The sequence below is a fragment of the Gymnoscopelus braueri genome (assembly GCF_963280865.1).
Source record: "Gymnoscopelus braueri genome assembly, chromosome: 4".
NCBI classification, from domain to species: Eukaryota; Metazoa; Chordata; class Actinopteri; order Myctophiformes; family Myctophidae; genus Gymnoscopelus; species Gymnoscopelus braueri.
In genome coordinates, this window is record NC_137605.1 from 32,337,965 (window position 1) to 32,356,658 (window position 18,694).

The following is an 18,694-nucleotide window of genomic DNA, read 5'->3' on the forward strand; positions in this document are numbered from 1 at the left end:
ACCAACCAGCACAGCCATCACACAAAGGATTCACCATAACCCTTATACAACCCATTAAAAAACAAAATACTTGTTCAAACAGTAAAAAAAAACACAGTATATAACATGACTGTTAAATCTAAAGCAAAACAACATAAACCAACCACAGAAACAGGGAACTTAACCAAAGATTCAAGTATGTTGCTATAATTAACCTTACTCAACAATCAACAATAATTAAAAACATACTTTTTCTGACATGAACACGCACAGTCAGGAAAGGAAAAAGAACACAGCTCCTCAGGTTAATAAAACAGGACAAAATAAACTTGGGGAAACATGCCCGCTGAAACAAAAGAGCTAATCAAGGGCTGTAGAACTTAGGGCATCCAATTGGAACTGCCTATTAACAAAGATTTCCTTCATGGGGAAAGGTGTTTAGAAAACCTATAATACTATAATTACAGATATTTATTATATGTGGTGTTTTCTGTATTTATTATTTGATAGTTATGCCTATCAAGGAGGAGGTATGACTGGATCACTCTCAATATAAAATAGTCATACAGTATGTGTTCACTGAATGTATTCTACAGCTCAATGGGTGGCCTTTATTCTTTACATGTCTTGTTTTAAAATTTCTTATGCTAATGTTTGTAAATGTTTGCAGTATTTTACTTGCCTGTGGCAAAAATGAATGTGTTTTGTACGTATGTCATGGGTGCTGTCAAGAAAAGAACGCTCTCCAAATATTTGAAGCCACCTTTTCTTGACACTGTTCTTCATGTGGTGCCTCCTCTACATACGACAGAGTTCTGTCAGTATTCATGTTAATGTCATAAACATATCCTGCCTTTGTGGCAAACAAGTTTAGAAGTTGAATATGTATTGTTTCACTACTGCTAGAATGTTGACAGTTGTCAAACAATACTTAAGCTTGTTTCTCCTCTAGAAAAGTCTGAGTTTGAATTTTCTAATAGCAGTCACATGATGACACTGGGTCTTCGTTTTTTTTGTTTTCACTTAGTTTTCTAAAGATTAAAGGGAGATGTTAAACTTTAAGTGAGATTGAATGACTTATGGTAGTCACTAGTCATTACCACTTCTCTAAGCAGACAATGGCTGCTACTCTCCTACAGCATATTGGACAGTGTTCAATAATCTTGTTTGCATTGACCATCTGTGGACGTGCACAAGATCTTCTAAGGCTTTGTCAGGAAGCTGATTCTATTTGTTTCTCTCACTCGTCTTCCTCTCTCTTCCCCCTCCAGTCTCATTTTGTCACTGTTTCCATTGCAAAGTTTGATCTGTAATCCTGTTTGCTGTGACCATCTGTAGACTACAACAAGGTTTCTTAACTGAGGTCATATTTTACAGATTATCCCTGTTTGCCCTCTTTAACTTTAGGCTGAGATATACATGATGCTACATTTTGATCAGTTCAGACAGCCACAGGCACCCAGTAGGCGGGCTCCAAAGTGTTGCTTTGCATAGGGAGGAACATTATTCGTTGTTTCTGTGTCACACCTTGTCTGCTGTTGTTGTCTGTTTCCCATTTGCTTGCCACACCCCAAAATGACCTAGTCCAGTGGTTCTCAACCTGTGGGTCGGGACTTCCAGGGGGGTCCTTTTTGGGGGTGAAATGAAAAAAGGCCATTGCTGCATCGAAAGTAATCAACAAACTATACTATAAAAATTGGTCAAACATTGGCCAAATTGTTATATTTATCTGTGGAACAGAGTCAAACTAAATGTAATGCCTCAACTCTTACAATTCCAAGTGCGTGTCAGCTTGTCAGTTCAAATATGATTATTTTTGGCCTGAAAAGGTTGAGAACCACTGACGTAGTCTATCACCACTTTCACCATAACTACCTTTTCTACTGGGAAAAAATAATAAGAAAAAACCCATCAGAAACGATTAGTAGGAAAAGGTAGTTGAAGTCTTATTCTTCTCTAGAGTGATTTTTACCTTACTTTTAAGAACTGCTTATTCTGACAGAGAAGTTAAGTGGCCAGCATACAGTAATAGGATGACCTCAACCTCTATTATTAACTTGCTGGTGTTATGAGGTGAGGCTAAAGACTGAACTCAACAAAATTCTCTAAATGAAAATGACTGACAGGATGTTGCATCCAATGGCTGGGTGACCAACACAAGTCTATTCCTCCCTCCTGTTTGTTCTACACCAGCTGATGCAACTCTGCTGAGGGATGTCACTTTCTTCCAGTCAGACAGCATTTCGGTAATTCCAGACAGCAGTGCTGGGTCTGTCTCTTTCTCACTGTAATTCTCTCTGGGGTTGCCTCAGCCTGACATTGTTTCTTCACAAATGTACTTTTATTTCTCTCTCTCTTTCTCTCTCTCTCTCTCTCTTTCTCTTTCTCTATTGTGTTGTTCTTTGGCCCTTTCTATGGATAGGACTCATGAGTCACACCCATCACAAAACCATCTGCTACTCAAACTGTAATTTTTTTCTGGTGTGTTTGGTTGCAGTAGGTGTGGTTGACTTCCCCTCAATCTGTTACTGTACACTTGTCATTGACGTGCCTTCCTCGCGATAGGTAAGATCTAAAATAGTTTTTAGCTTTGATCCTTGCCACTGGGGTTGATGTTACACACAGTTTGACTCAATTACCATGATGTGTCAAGGTTGTCGCAGCTTAAAAAGATAAGTGACTGGTAGCCTACATTGATCCATCTTCATTGAACATCATTATGAACGTTCCTGTCAAAGACTCGATGAAGATATTGGGTAATATTTTCAAATTATAAATGATAATTCTTGTGGCATTTCTGCACTGTAAATTGTGTACAGAGCAAGTAGATGGCCAATACAGGAGAAGTATATAATACAAGGCCATGAATGATTGGAACCTATAATGTTAGTGCACTCTTACCTCAGCCAACACACACAATCACAACCTTTCCGTTCTTGATTCAAGTCTCAGTCCTGGACATATCCTTGCCAATCAGGTATGAGGCTGTGTTCGTTGAGGGGACATCAGTGCATCTTTTCGGAGTGAGAAAGGATTCAATGGGTTGACTGCATCCAACACCATTTTTAAACTTTGGACTGAATGTAGACCTGTGTGTTTTTACAGCCTAGTCTTTTACCCTCAGTTTAAACACACAGTCCTGCTACATTCCCGCCGCACACATCACTTTCTCAGGGCCTTTGACATGAGCTTCCTTTTGTTGCTTTTTATATATTTCTGCGCTGTCCTTTCCATTGGCTGCATTTTTCCAAGTGGAAATGATTAAAATAGTAATTGTTTCAGATTGTTGCTGTCAGAAACCTTGTATCTCCATATTTCTTTTTTTGTAAATTAATGCCCTACTTCATCGTAAAAGAAATGATTTTTTTTGTGCTATTTTTGAAAACTATTTGAAAGGGAAAGTGGTTAAGTCTGTGAGTTTATTAATATATAACCAATTAAGGTTATTAACAAGGGATTCTGACTAAATAATAACTACACTGGCTCCATTGTAACACAGGATCCTTTTTCCATTTCCTGAAAAGTAACTGCTTTGGATATACAAGTTTTCCTCCAGACATCAACGATATTAGTTATTGTTATAAATTGAGGGCACATGTAGAGTGATTTGTAGTATACTGTTATTTTATGTGTTACACTGCTCCTTTTCTTTGTGGTCTTCTTGACCAAAGTTATTCTAATCTGAAGGATATTCCCAAAAATGTTATATATGACCCAAAATGAGTCATTTGAATACAATGTTATGGAATACCAAATGGCAACAACACAGGGTCATTGACCTGTTCTTTTCCTAGCAGAGGAGGGGATTGTGCAAGTGATTCAAACAAAGTAAACATTAGCCAGATTATGTAAGGATGTAGCATTGCATTGAGGGAACTTACATTGTTCAGAGCGTTGAATGTGACGTGATAGCCTATTTTTGGGGCCAGTGGGACATTTTGTCCTGAAAATCTAGGTCAACACTTTGTTTATTTTTTGTTATGATGCTTTGTTTAGTTTTTTGTTATGATATTAACCTGATATGATATGTACTCCATGACATTAACTTATTTGTATGAAAAAACAATTTACTATTCATGAAAAGCCATCTTAGTGTCTATTTTGTGACAGATATGTTTGTGTGTCATTTTAGAATCCACAATTGCTCTCTTCTCATTCCCCCCCCTCTTTCTCTCCAATATAGGCCTATATATTAAATTAAAAAAATGACTATAGCCAAACACTGTTACAACAAAACATGGCACTGGAAGCAGAATGCCTTCCAAAAGTTGTTTATCAAACATTCAAAGTAATGTGATGTAACTGCCTACTGTGGAAAAGTGGAAAAGAATGGCAGGGGGCGGGAGGTAAAAGGGACATCTTATCAGTGTTTTGATATCAACACTGTACAGGTGTGTCCTTGTTGTTGTGCAGGAATGGAAAATTTGCAGGCAATATCTTGTTCCAGTGTGCACGCCTGTCTGTGTTTTGAGCACATATGCGAGTGCATTCATTTTTCAGATAGATTTTTCAGATAGATACAAATGTGTCTCATATGCTTACTTCATCTGTGTGAGGAAAACATTTGGCTTCCAGGAAGCATGTGTCTGTGCCATGTTTGCAAACAAACCAGTGGTCCCAAGGTTAGGAATCAATTAGCATTACTTATCAGTCCACTGGAAGTCTAGGGTCAGGATATGTTCATGGTCGGGGTCCACACTTAATGAGCTACAGTTCCAAAGTCAGAGTACAATTCACTGAATTTGGGTCACTGTGCTAGCAAAGGCTAAGAAGCCTTGACCTAGGCACCAACAGAGGATGGCGTAACAGAGGCATAACAGGAAGGTCGCAGGTTTGATTCCCCCACATGTAAGCACATGCAAACCCATTTTAAATTCCTCTGAATAAGAGCCTATGTGGTAAATGTCCAAAATGTTAACTTTTTCCCTATAAAAGTCAAACCAGTTTGATCAATATGTTGAATGGATTGATAACATTATGCTATAAATAAGTAACCAGACGTCATTCTTCCAACAGACAAGCTGTACAATAAACTGTATTAGCAATGTTGGCAGACAACTGACATAATTGTGTGCCCAAACAGACAATGAACATTGTCATTTAAGCATTATTATATGACAATATTTCCCAATAGAACTCAATGTTCATCTGTGTCCATCATGACCACTACACAATTTTTCCTGGAAGCTCTTTGTCCAAAGCTAATGCCCTTTACTCCAGATTATGGATGGGGGGTTGGTGCTCTGGGGCAGGCCCTGCTTCCTAATTTGCACCCCTTTATAGCTGATGGGAGCTATTAAGCCCACTGGTGACCTAGAAAGTAGACTATGTACTGAACATGTGGTCCGTTTTTATATCCGCTGTGTGGGTAGGGATCAAATCAATGTTGCATGAGATTTTTAATAACAATATATTTTTTAAGTTAAACATCATAAAACATGTATTGTTCTCAGGATAATGTGCAACTAAAGAGTTTATGACGTTGTTGACACTGTAATATTATATGAACAATCCAAACTGCCAGAAGGCAGCAATAAAGATCCAGGTTTATATCTGTTGAGTTAGGAAATAATGCATTTGTATCAACTATCACATAATGTAAACCTCGAGGCCATAAAGTTATTGTAAACAAAAGTTCGGGCAAATATAAAGGTGGCCGTGGTAATAACCGAATGTTTGTAACTGTTATTATTATTTTTTTTGGCGTTAAAGGAAATAAAATCGTTACGACGAGACCAGTGTTGCCAGGTTTTGCAACAAAAACAAGCAACCAGGTCTATGAAAATGGGCCCAAAAGAAGCAACTAGGCCTAGGGCACTTAAAGGGGTAGTTCACCCCCAAAATAACTTTTTTTCTATTGATTACTGACCATCTGGAGCCTTGAATTCATAGATATTTTTTTGTTTTTGTCACATTCCTAAGCCAATAATTTGATTATAATAAATGTGTCCCCATTGATTCCAGTAGGAGACACAAATGCATTTGTGTCTCCTACCGGAATCAATGGGGCTAAATTTATTATAATCAAATAATAAAGGAAGGAATGCGACAAAAACAAAAAAATATCCATGAATTCAAGGCTCCTGGGGTGAGTAATCAATAGAAAAAAAGTTATTTGGGGGGTGAACTACCCCTTTAAGCTATTATGAGCACTTTAAACCTGTATACATTGAATGAACATAGCCGCTCTATAAGCTCACACCGCGTCGCGATCTGCTATTTTCGAAAAATATTGAAATAAAATTTGGAATATTTGGAAGATTTTTGAAACATTCTAAGAACACAAATCTGGTACGGGGCTCCCTGGCACAAAACATTTTCAGATGGGGGTTAGGGGGACAAATACATTATACTTAATTTGGGGGTCCATGACATGAAAATATTTGAGAACCAATAATTAAAAAAATGAGAAGCAAGCTCAAATAAGTAACTACACTTTAGAAACAAGCCCAAAAAAACATATAACCCGCAAACTACCAATATTTACGACTCCGAGCAACTTTACAGAAAAACAAGCCCAACGTCGCTTATAATAAGCCGACATGGCAACACTGAAGACGAGACACTCCCAAAAAACTTTGGGTGATTTGCCCAGTCTTGTCTTTCTAAGGGATGGTCACGTGCGTTGGTGACAGTCCGTCAGAGCCGCCGATTGGCTGTTGGATTTTAGACTGTTCCCCAGTGGTGGAAAAAGTACTCTTTTGAAATATATACTTAAAGTACCAAAAGTAGAAAGTACTCATTATGCAGAATGTCCCACTTCACTTCAGTTTTCAAATGTATAACATGTATTCAACATATTTTGAAAATAGCAGATCTACAGCTCACAATGCGTCCAGATGCGATGCATTGTGAGCTTGTAGATCGGCTATTTTCAAATGGCCGAAATGTATATAGGGCTGAAGTGGGTAATGTATGTAAGTGTTGTAATAATAATCTAAATCTACAAAGTAACTTACTAAAGTTTTCTAATACATGTAGGGGAGTAAAAGTAGGCCTACAACATTTACCTTTGAGGTGCAGTGGAGTCGAAGTAAAAGTATTGAATTTTGGAAACACTCCAGTAAAGTAAAAGTATCTGAATATTTTTTACCTAGGTACAGTATTTAAGTAAATGTACGTAGTTACTTTACACCACTGCTTGTCCCTCCCATAGGGGGCTGTCCTTACATGACGTCACGCCGATCAGCTGTTAGTACTTCCACAACAATAACAAAAGGAGCAGTTGGGACGATCGGAAGGGATTGGAAAAAGAAACACTGTGACTCCGAATGTAAAAATAGTCCCTTTAAAACATTCTTTTTTATTATTTCTTCTGAGAAGAAAAACCTTCGTTTTATTATTTTTTCGAAACACAAAGAATCTACCTCAATAGCAAGGACTTTGTTGCATTTTTTAACGGTTTACATCTTCCTTCTTGCCGCAGGTGAGTGTCGGTTCTTTGTTGTCTCTTCACTGAACATCAAGTTCTCTTTGGGATTTGAGTGGATTCTAGTCGTTGATGTCTATTCGTATTGGCAAAAAAGCATACAATGCATGAAACATTATAACAATTAAGTGTTGTTTTCACGGTTCAATGATGACCTAGATTGTATAGGCCTACTCAAAAAAGAAAAGGAAAAAAAAGTGCCTACTTGTGGATACATACTGACTGCATTTGTCCCTGCGTGGTCTATTCAAGGCTAAAAACTGTTCCATGGTTAAACCTATGCATTTTGAAATGGATAAATGTATTGTGGAAAAGGAAATGGTATAATTGAGATAAAACTTTGTCGATACGCCCAAAGGGTGTAGGGTTACAGCCGAGCCTCCTCCCCCAGTGGTGGAAGGAACTGAGTACATTTACTCGAGTACTGTACTTAAGTACAATTTTGAGGTACTTTTACTTTCCTGTAATATTTCCAATTTTCAATACTTGTACTTCTACTCCACTACATCTCAGAGAGGCAAAAAAAAATACGTTTACTCCACAATTATTTGACAACTTTAGTTACCGGTAGTTACTTTGTAGTTTTTGATTACTACAAAACATACATTAACCACTTCAGCTCTGTATACATTTCGGCCATTTGAAAATAGCCGATCTACAAGCTCCCGATGTGACGCATTGTGAGCTTGTAGATCTATTTTCTACATTCTATACATTTGAAAACTTGTGAAATGGGACATTCGGCATAATGAGTACTTTCTACTTTTGGTACTGTAAGTACTTTTGATACCAATACTTTTGTACGTTTACTCAATGAAATTTTGAATTCCGGACTTTCACTTGTAACAGAGTATTTCTACATTGCAGTATTGATACTTTTACTTAAGTAAAACATGCGAGTACATTTTCCACCACTGCCCTCCCCTTCCCCATCAACAAAACACTGAGCAAGCCTACTGCTTCAGCTCTACCGTTCACAATACACTGACGTTCTCATGACATACATATTATTTATAGGTTTTATGTATTAAGCTATTAGGGTTAGTGTGTTAGCCAAGTATGTCGAACCAATGTGTCAGAGGCTATAGCTACTGTGTATATACATATATACACATGGCATAACAACAACACGGACGTCGTTATTTACGTGGATCAGAAATGCCGAAAATGACGTAATCGATGTTGATGTTGCCTCGTCCTTGTTAGGGGTTTATTAGTTAATAGGATAGGTGAGCACTTAGGGACATCTGGGCACCTCGATGTAAAATTGGCTATTTTGTCCAAAATGTTAAAAAATTAAGTATTTGAAAAATGGCCTTAATAAAGTATAAATGATCAGAACATGCTTAAACATTCGACAATTGAGGCCTAATTGCTACAAATTGCTACATAACCTGTAGGCTATATATCCAGTCATTTTGGGGCTTACATAAGAAGTTGAAGGTTAAATGTAAGTCTGATAATGATGTACTGTGCATGTTCACATCATATATACTTACATTACTTGACAATTTTTAAAATATATATATATATTTTTTTACATTTCGGACAAAATATCCAATTTTACATCGAGCCCTAGTGCCCACCTATCCTGTATCCGTTTTTTATTTACTGTATGGGGCAGAAATAATTGCCAACAACCAATCACCGCGAAAGTCACATTTACCATGGTGCAGACGTTACATTTGACGTTATTACCTATGGTTATTACCATATTATAACTCTATGGTTATTACCCGTCCGTTGTCGAGTCTTGTAGCCTCAGAGAGACAAACAAAACAAAACATGCGTGAATGATTTGCTTAAGAGGAACAGGTGCAAGAACCACGTCTGTTGATCGGACACACAGGCTACTGTAAATAAAACCGTCACACCCTCGACAGAGAAAAGCCGTAGGCCTACCCATCATCCTGAAGTCGCAGCTGCTCCTTTTATTTGTCGCCTCAAGAAGTGTAACTTGACACAGCACAGCAGAAACATGTGTAACAGACGCAAAACACAAATCTCAAAACAGATGATACCAAACGAACACTGTTAATTTTTTCATGATTTTTTATCACATAAGACCTGAGGTCGATTCTACAAATGTCTTCTAAAATCTAAATCCTATTTTTTTGTTGAAAAAAACCTATATTGCTATAATATCAGTGGTTCTCAAACTTTTTCATGTCAAACCAAGGACCACCCAAAATTATGCATGTATTTGGCCACGGACCACCCCCCCCCCCCCACAAACTCAAAATATTTTGTTCCAGGGACCCCCCCATTTCCCGGTCTTAATGGGACAAGAAACATGATGTAGTCAGTAAGGTTGAAACTTAAATGAAAATATTGTGTCTATAACATTGACCACTGCCTTTTGGTTTGAGTAGACTATTGGGCACATTAGATTGGCCGACAATAGACTGTGTGTTTATTGATATCTAATCAATTGAGAGACGAATATCTTCTTTTGTTTACTGTTGACTAAACAGAAGTTAGTAAGTTACCATGCCACACTTGAAAGAAAATAGCCAGCTCTAGCCATAAACCTGTGCTGCAAGCGCAGTCTCCATCTGCCACCAGCCACCTCTCATCTGTCACTGCAAGAAATCAATTCAGGCAGAATTAAGGTTATTTACTCTCCTGCCTCCAGTGAGGTCATGACCTAAGCACGATGTGGTGGGGGTGGGATATTCAACCCTGAAGGAAGAAATGTTGGTTTTTAATCTTCTCCTTGTCCTAAATGCAAAAAAATATTCTCTGCATTTCTTTAGTGCTTTACATGACAATGTGCATTACACTCACTCACCCAGTAAAGGAGGAGGTAACCATGCAAGAGATGAAACCAAGAATCTTACGCTGCCTCCTGAGTCACAGCCATCCCTATTGCTGTTAAATTGATGCAGTATCTATCTAATTATAAACGTAACTTTAAAACCTAAATTTGGTGTTGTCAGTAAGTGAAGTCGCTATGACTCTTTTAACTATAACAAACAACCAATAGCCAAACTGTGGTTGGTCTAAGTCCTGAGATAGCTAGGGATTGGTCCAGTCCTAACATGGCTGTGGGGAAACATCTTTGGCAGCTGGATTGGGAGTCTATTTTGATAGTAGCTTTTATGAGGAGTGTCTACAGGCGAGGAAGATGATACATGCATCTGTAAACATTTATAACCTTGACCATACACTTGAGGTTTCGCAGTGCATTTGTTGGATATACATTACAACCTCAGTTCCGATATTGCAGAGCATCCCCACTGGAGTAATGGGTTAAGTGCCTTGCTCATGGACACTTAACTAAATGGTTAAGGGATGAGAGTCTGTCTCATTCCCTTCCCCTTCCATATTTTATTGTGCATGATTTGAATAAGCAACTTGTGTAGACTATTGCCAATACCCAAATGATATTGTTGCAAGAAGCTACACAAGTGAGACACTTTGTATGTGTCATGCCATCTCTCATCCTCTCCCATGTCTTTCTCTCCCAGGGCTTTTTGTACTTTTGCACTTTTCAAGTTGACCCTGACCTTGAGCTATGTCCAGACTGAGCCCGGTCACCATCAGATGATCCAAGGTCCCATCTTATTGATGCACTTTAGCACCCTTCTGGAGCCTTCCCCACTTGGTGGACCCTGCAGCTGATGACCAAAGTGCCCTCTCCCCACCTTCACCCTCAGCCTTGTGCCACCCCTAGCTGCGCACCCCTTGTGTCCCATCAGGACATCCAGGGATGTTCCAGAGGTTCGCTAGCGTTCTTTTTGGGGACGACGTGGAGGAGCGGAGCCGCCGCAGCAGCCCTGGAGAGCACAAGGAAGAGGATGATGAAGACTGGATCCTGGTGGACTACTTGGGTGAGTCTCTCACACAAACACACCGTAAGGTTGCAAGCCAAATTTCAGTGAAAACTGACAAAGTAATATCGTATCGCGTTAATCTCACGCTGAGTGTAAAAATGGATCATTGAGGGTGCAAGGAATAGAACTGTTCTATCAACCAGCCACAAACAACAGTTAGTTGATTCAGAGTTTTAGCAGTCTACTGAATTCTATAGAGAGATGGCTACAAAAGATGATTTAGCTTTGCTATTTCCGCCAGACATTTCTGTACAGTCTGATCTCCTAGCTTAGTGGAAGCCCACTTAGGTGCTGCTAGGCTGTGGCTATGGTATCACCCCCCAGCATCATAAACCAGCCTGTTAAAATCACCTCTGCATCAGGGTGATGAACTCTGCATGCCCTGGAAAAGATACCATTCTCACTTTGCAGAAATAGATTTTTTGTATACCGGTACATATAGCTAATACGCACGCACATACATTTGCAAACACACACTATACACTAAGAGATATATTACATGAATATACGCAAGAGATATATTACATGAATATACGCACGCAAGTGCACTGCTGCCAGCATTTCCCTGTTGGCTGTGAGTGCCACCTGGCACAGCTTTTGAGCTGCCCATCGTTAATCCCCCACTCGTCCCGACATGGCCCATCTCCTATTCCACAGCCTTGTGAATATTTCAGGTGTGACTGGCTGGCCTGGTTCAGCCTGGGGAGGGGAAATGGTTGGCAGTGAAGGCGTGTGGCAGTTTATGGGCAATTCCAACCTGTAAACAGGTCAAACAAAAGCGTCTGAGGAACTGGGGGTTGGGGATAAAAATAGGTCTCCTCCCTACTAGAGTTACCGCTTAGGGAGACTTGCATGTATGGGCAGTGGGCGCACAGGCTGTTCTGATTTTCCTTCACTGAAGCTAAAAGGCTGCATGAGACACCTGTGGTACAGCCCCCCGCCCCAATTATTGTGAATGTCTTCCTTTACAAATGTTTTGATATTTTTGAAGGAATACATTTCAATGTTGAGCTTTTCAATTCTTAAGAGAAAATAAGTAAAAAAGAAATAAGTCACAAGCTATAAACATTGTATAATAGCCTGGTACATCTGAAGTAGACAGTGAGAGTTGTAAGTGTCCTAATGCCAGTTTCTCTTTCATGCTCTCTGTATGGGTTGTTACTTCTGCATTATTGCCTCTGTATTTTGTTGTTTGTTTATCACAAGGACTACTTTCTGACGAAAATAATTGAGAATCGAGAATATGATGTGGCTTTAGAGACAGTTATCAATAAACAATAAACTCTGTAATCTGCGTGTGCCCAGAGACCATTTAAGAGCAGACATTGTGTCGCCACACAGTGTTTTTAAGATTGTAATAGTGGTATTTGCCAGACCCAAGGGGTCGGCCTACATGAGGCTTTGTCCCTATTTCGTCCATACATGGGCATAAAAGAGGGTTCAAGTTTCGTCCCCCAAAGTGATGGAGCTCACTTAAAAAAAAAATGATTTTTTGAAGTGCATAATCCTATTTATAGGTTATTAATGTCATCATGTGTCTCGCTAGCCAATCACAGTGCTGAATAGAGTCAGCCAATTTCGTCCCCCTTTCGTCCATACATGGGCATAAAAGGAAAAGGAATTTATTCTGGGTCTGGCAGAACCAGGTCTCCTGGTCTTGTTTAATCTATAACCTTTGCTGGTTTCACAAGTTGGACTTGTTTCTCTAACCTAACACCACTTTTTTAATGCAAATTGCTTGAGCCATCAGATACTCATATAGACACACACAGTCTCAGGTGATAGGATTACTTGCTAATTGGCTTGGACAATGATGAGTGGTGTAAGCCGTTTTGGGGTCCTGCTGCGGTCCTTAGCAGGATAAAGTGTGCATATCACTTAGAAGGGTCAGAGTCAGCATTGAGAAGCTTGCACTTGATTTGTGTAAACAAGGTGCCTGTGCCTGACAGAAGACGGAGGTGGGAGTGGAATATAATAATAATAATAATAGCTCAAATTTATATAGCGCTTTTCTAAGTACCCAAAGAATATGAACTTGTCTCTGGCAGGAGTTGTATTATCTCTCACTTTTGTGGATATTATGCACATGCACAAATCTTGCATGCACACTTTAAAGAGATTGTGCATTTAGCAAACTATTGCACATTCAAAACTTGAATACAGACACAGCATTGTGTTTTTGTTTATCACAGAAGGTCTGTCTGCCCTCTGCACTTTGGCCAGACATCCCTATTTGACATGCTGACAGCTGAAACTCAAAACATAAGTCTGGCTGCAGAGACTTGGCCATTGGCCAGTTTGCTTTTAGAAACCACTTGGTTCAACAAGTGGCCATGGAAAATGTCAGTGTATTAAAATGATTTTGAATCATGTGGGGCAGGCTGGCAGCAATAACTCATTGCTGCTGGTACTTAGAACCTATACCGATTGTTTGTGGAAGCAGGATGATAATACTAGATCAGTGAGGCTCAAGTTCAGACAAACTGGTGTGTGTGCATGCGTGCACAGTGCACCCCACACACATACTTTGTTTGCTACAACAGCTTGGTGAGCAGGGTTACTTGCCTGCAGTACTACTTTCACACCTCTGTAGATGGTTGTTTACATTAGGGCATGTCCTGCTCAGTGAAATGTGGGCTGCAGCGCCATCTCCTGGTAGCTTGCATAAATTGCACACATTTGTAAACTTGGTTTATGTCCTGTTTAAGACTTAAACAGGACATAAACCAAGTTTACCAAAACATCCTTTCCTTTTGTTTATACCTTGCACTCACCCATGCTAATGTTGTGTTTCTGCACAGCTGAGGCCTGTTCCAATGCACGTGGTGATGGCCTTGCAGGAGCTCCTCTGACTCCTGAAGAAGAAGAAGAGGACGACCTGGTGATGATTCCCTCCCCAATCGCCAGCCCTCCCATCCGATATTCCTCCTGCACCTCCCTCGACTCCACAGCTGACACAGACGGGGGCCCAGAAGACGATGAGGAGGAGTTGGAGGAGGAGGGAGGCTTCCTGCGGCTGGAGGCTCGCTCCCTTGTGGAGAGCTGGTTTGTCACCCCTCCTCCGTGCTTCACCGGCCACAGCAGCCTGCCCCTCCTCCTGGAGAGCAGCCCCCTGGAGAACCTGCTTATTGAGCACCCCAGTATGTCAGTCTACGTCCACCGCGGCGCCCCAAGGCTGGCCCTCAACCCACTGCCACGCTCCCTCAACCTGGAGCTGGACCTGGGTCTGGTAGCTGGCATTACACCTGCCAATCCCACGTCCACAGTCGGCAAGGAGAAGGGCAGACGCTCGCTAGATGCTCCACGTCACAGGTATGGCTGTGAATTAAGACTTTGTCCTGATTCCACCCTCTGAAGTTGAGCTCAGTTTATTTATGAAGTTTACTCTCAGTTGAATAAGATAATAGTTAGCTAAGAAGACTAACATTGATTGTGCAAACCCATATGACGGCTAAAAAATTAAATAAAGGGGTATGAAAACTAAAGATAGCTAGTGGAGATTGTGAAATTATGGTAAGCCAGTCACTGTCTGGAGAATCTAGGCATTCTTTAGCATATGGAGTCCACTCAGCTGCTTACCTTTCTCAATGTGTTTCTGTCTCCCCTGGAGGCCAGAAGTGGCGGTGGTCCAGCGTCGCACCACTCTCCACTCAGCCTGTTATGCCGCGGCCGTCTCTACCCACGCCACCCTCCTCCACCAGGTCCAGCAGCAGTCTGGGCGCTTGGCTCAGCGGGCCCAGCCCCTGTCTCGTAACGCCCTACGCCGCCTTAACTTGCTGCGCCAACCTAATGGAGCCAAGCAGACCAAGGCCAGCGCAATGTTCCTCCAGCAGCCCAGCCAGAGACACCTCAACTTCTGAGGTGGAGAAGACCCTGTTCCTCGTATCTTTCACCCCCATCATCTTCATCATGAGCCCCTACACCTCACCACTGCCACTACATTAACCTCTCCTCATTAGCTACCAGCCCAACCAGAGACATGTCAACAACTTCTGAGGAGAAAGGTTTTTTTTAAAGTCCCCTTTCTATTATAATTTTACTAGTACACTTCCAGATGAACCCCAATTCCTTCAACATTGCTTTGGGGAATCCACAGCAGCCTTTGTCTAAATTAATTTATACAGTGGTTGGTAACTCTGAGCTCTGCTGGACATTTTTGCAAGTGAACAGTAGGTTTCATTTAATTCAAAAGACAGTTGGCTGATTTAGGAAATAATCAGCTATTGTGGCCAGAAAGGGTTATCTTCTGTCCTCCTCATACATCCTAACTACAGATTGACACAGAGAAAGGATGTGTCCCCTGTCCTCATGTATGCTGTTTTCCCTTCCATCCATCCAACAGTCCCATCTATCCAGCTATTTCTCCCTCTGATGGAATTGCATGTCACAGCAATGGAGGGAAGTGTTGCGATAGTGAGGTTATCTTCATGGACACCATAATATATAGAATCAATGCTGTAGGTCACTTTACTCGATGGCAGATTGACAGTCCCCACGGCAGAACAGCTGTTGCTTTCATCCAGTGAGTGTGTGTTGACATAGTTTAGAGTAGTTGTGTGATGTCATAGTGACATCATCAATCTCATGTGGGATCTTTCGGAGCGAATGTGTGCCATCTTAAAGTTATAAAACACCTGGAAACTTTGACGGCAATATAGTTGACAGTGAGGGCAAAATGTACAATAGTATTTGTCTGGCCAATGACAAGTTCTCTAATCAGTGTAAGAGATTTGCCCTAAAACATTACCAGGCGTGTCATTACTCTGCAATGGTCTTATCTCTTTTTAGTCAATATACAATGTACAGTAGTATGTTATGAGAAAATAATGACACTTTTAAGATGGCGACATGTTGCTCTACAAATCCACACCCCCACTCCCTTTGCCTTTGACTTTGTAATTCAGTACTTTTCACAATATTTTTTTTAGAGGAAAAAAAGAAAAAGAAAAGGTAAAAATTACTGGGTTAAATATCACTAAACGCCTTGTTTTAATGGTAGCTTTGAAATGAAAAGAAATGTAAAATGTATTTAAAAAAGAAAAAACTTCCAAAATATTTTTTAAAGAAAAAAAAACATATTACATATCAGTATGAAGTTGGTATATATGCGTCTATGTTATCTTGCATAGGTATGTTTGATTATGTTAGTGTGCAATTGTTGCATGGTTGTAGAGTTGTTAGCGTTGAGATGGTAAAAAAAGAAAAAAGAAAAAACAAGATTTGGGGTTATTATCTTGTATTTGTTCTTAAATCTGCAGTCCACTTCTCAGGGTCATAACCAATCACCTTTACACTTTAAAAAAATTACTTGATGGCTGATAATTGTTATTGTGCTTATTGGAGACTTTCCAACTTTGTCCCAGTATGCTTTCCCTCGTGAAAATGTTTGTTACTAGTGATTGACTTCTCAAAACTTTCTCCTTTGTCCCATGGACTGTGAAAATGAACTTTTTTATAGCTCTCAATCGACTGTTTAACATCCATCAAGATGGAGTAAAACCTGGTCTTTTTCAACGTTTATATATATTTTGCTCATTGTATTTTACATGATTTCAGCATGGTTTTGAGTTTGTCTTCTACCTGTTTTATTTTCTAAGTTGCATATAACTTAGTTACATTTTGTTAAACTGTTAGACTATTTAAACCAAAAAGTAGCATTGATCTTTATCCTTGCAGTAGTTTATAGTACTGTAAACTTTTGTAGTTATCTTTTGTTTTTGTTTTTTGCTAACAATACTTATGGAAAAACGGGCCTTGGTGCTTTGAAATGGTGGACATTGTGACATGATTAAACAATCCACCTTAGGGAAAAAGCCCATGCTAAATCACCAAGGAGCTTCACTTTCCAATTCTCCAGTAAGATACTGTATGATAGATTTTTCTGTGTAACCTAATTGACATCTGTTTTGTTGTACTCTGTGGTCATATTTAGATGGGACAGCCAGTTCAGGTGTATTAGGCATGGTAGCATTAAGAAAGCTAACAAGTATTTGTTAGGTGTGTGTACGGTAGTGTAAATAGTTGTGATGATAGTTGAGTGATTATTATCGCTGTTTGTATTTAACCTTTTTTGTTCCATTTCCAATTATTTGCAATTCAAACTTGCAATCAGCAGTTTTATTTTGTTTTATGTTGTAAAAAGATAGATAAGAGGAAGGGAATGGAGTGGACATGGTGAACTGTCTTCTCATTTTGTGATGAGTGAACGCTGGAAGGAGGAGCCGTTTTGTTTTTAGTCCACAGCCGTTTGTTTCAGCTCTTCATAAAGAAATTAACAGGGATTTGTGTGTTTTGTTCAATGCCTTGAATTTGTTGTTTTGGATCACGTGCCTTCCAGGTTGAAATGTTGTAATGACAATGCACCGATGATGAACTTGAAACTTTTATGTCAAAAAGAGACATTAAAAAACCTAAAATCCAATATCAAAAATGTAAACTATGCACCACTGGAGGTAGCCTCTTCACTCTTCAAGACCCGCCTGGCCCATGTACAGCTTTTATAAGAAAAACAAAAACAATGTAGCAAAACTGTTCTCCTGTTGTTTTGAAAGTGTGAAGAATATTCTGTGGCATTTTTCACCAAGTGTTAGACATTTTGTTTTTGTGTAGTTTACTGGAATAATACAGCACTTTGCCAAAAAAAAGGTGTAGGAATTTTAGGTAACTTTATTTATCAACCTATCTGGTTCCATTCTTTATATTTTGGACATATGACAGATCAACTCATTCTATTTTGATGGTGAGCAGAATTTGCTAAACAATGTGGGGTGATCTGTTTTTAAACTGTAATAGTTAATACATGTGATCTGTTACTAGTCTAATAAATAAATGTTTTCATACACAAAAAACATTTAGTTTCTGTTCTCATTCATCCTTTTTCAAGTTTATTATGAACTTTATGAATTGCTGAACACAGTTTAAGTTATAGAGCTAACATTTTCCTTATTTTCTGTTTGTTTTAACAACTTAAACCCTCTTTTCATTGCAAAACAGACACGAGTTACAACGGTACTTTTCCATCTACAATGGCTAATTGATTAAAAAACAAAAAAAAGTACTCCTTTTAATTATAAAATGATTGGTTTGGTTATGAAAAAAATATTTATTTAAATCCCCCAATCTCTTCCCTCTTCTCTGTGGCTTGCACAGACACGGCTGTATGTCGGCTGTGACCTACCTTTTAGCCTCTTAAACCCTATACTTGGTTGACCAGAGTGCGTCAGGGATCTATATTAGTGTCTTTTCTGTTTCTGAAAATAGCCTAGTCTGTCAAGGTTTTCCCCAGAATACGGATGCTGGGGTTTAAACGATCAAAGGCCAAATTCATCAACAAACATTGCATGATCCATGCAATGTTTTTATGCAATGCATTTTTCCTTTTTATAATTTCACACTTACAGTATAAGAACTAGTGAAACCAGGAGACCTGGTTCTGCCAGACCCTAGTTGT

General features: G+C 39.5%; 1 protein-coding gene across 2 annotated transcripts; it reads left to right on the forward strand.

Annotated features, from left to right (window-relative positions):
• The first annotated feature begins 7,195 nt into the window (after positions 1 to 7,195).
• Positions 7,196 to 18,086, forward strand: tp53inp1 (tumor protein p53 inducible nuclear protein 1). Of its 2 annotated transcripts, none has more exons than XM_080425615.1 (4): positions 7,196 to 7,405; positions 10,879 to 11,241; positions 14,046 to 14,556; positions 14,855 to 18,086. In XM_080425615.1, exons 2-4 carry the CDS (start codon positions 11,121 to 11,123, stop codon positions 15,102 to 15,104), a joined length of 882 nt encoding a protein of 293 aa, XP_080281741.1. In that variant the 5' UTR covers positions 7,196 to 7,405; positions 10,879 to 11,120; the 3' UTR covers positions 15,105 to 18,086. The 2 variants fall into 2 exon arrangements, with proteins under 2 accessions (XP_080281741.1, XP_080281742.1); XM_080425616.1 differs by having other exon boundaries at positions 14,860 to 18,086.
• Positions 18,087 to 18,694: the final 608 nt, after the last annotated feature.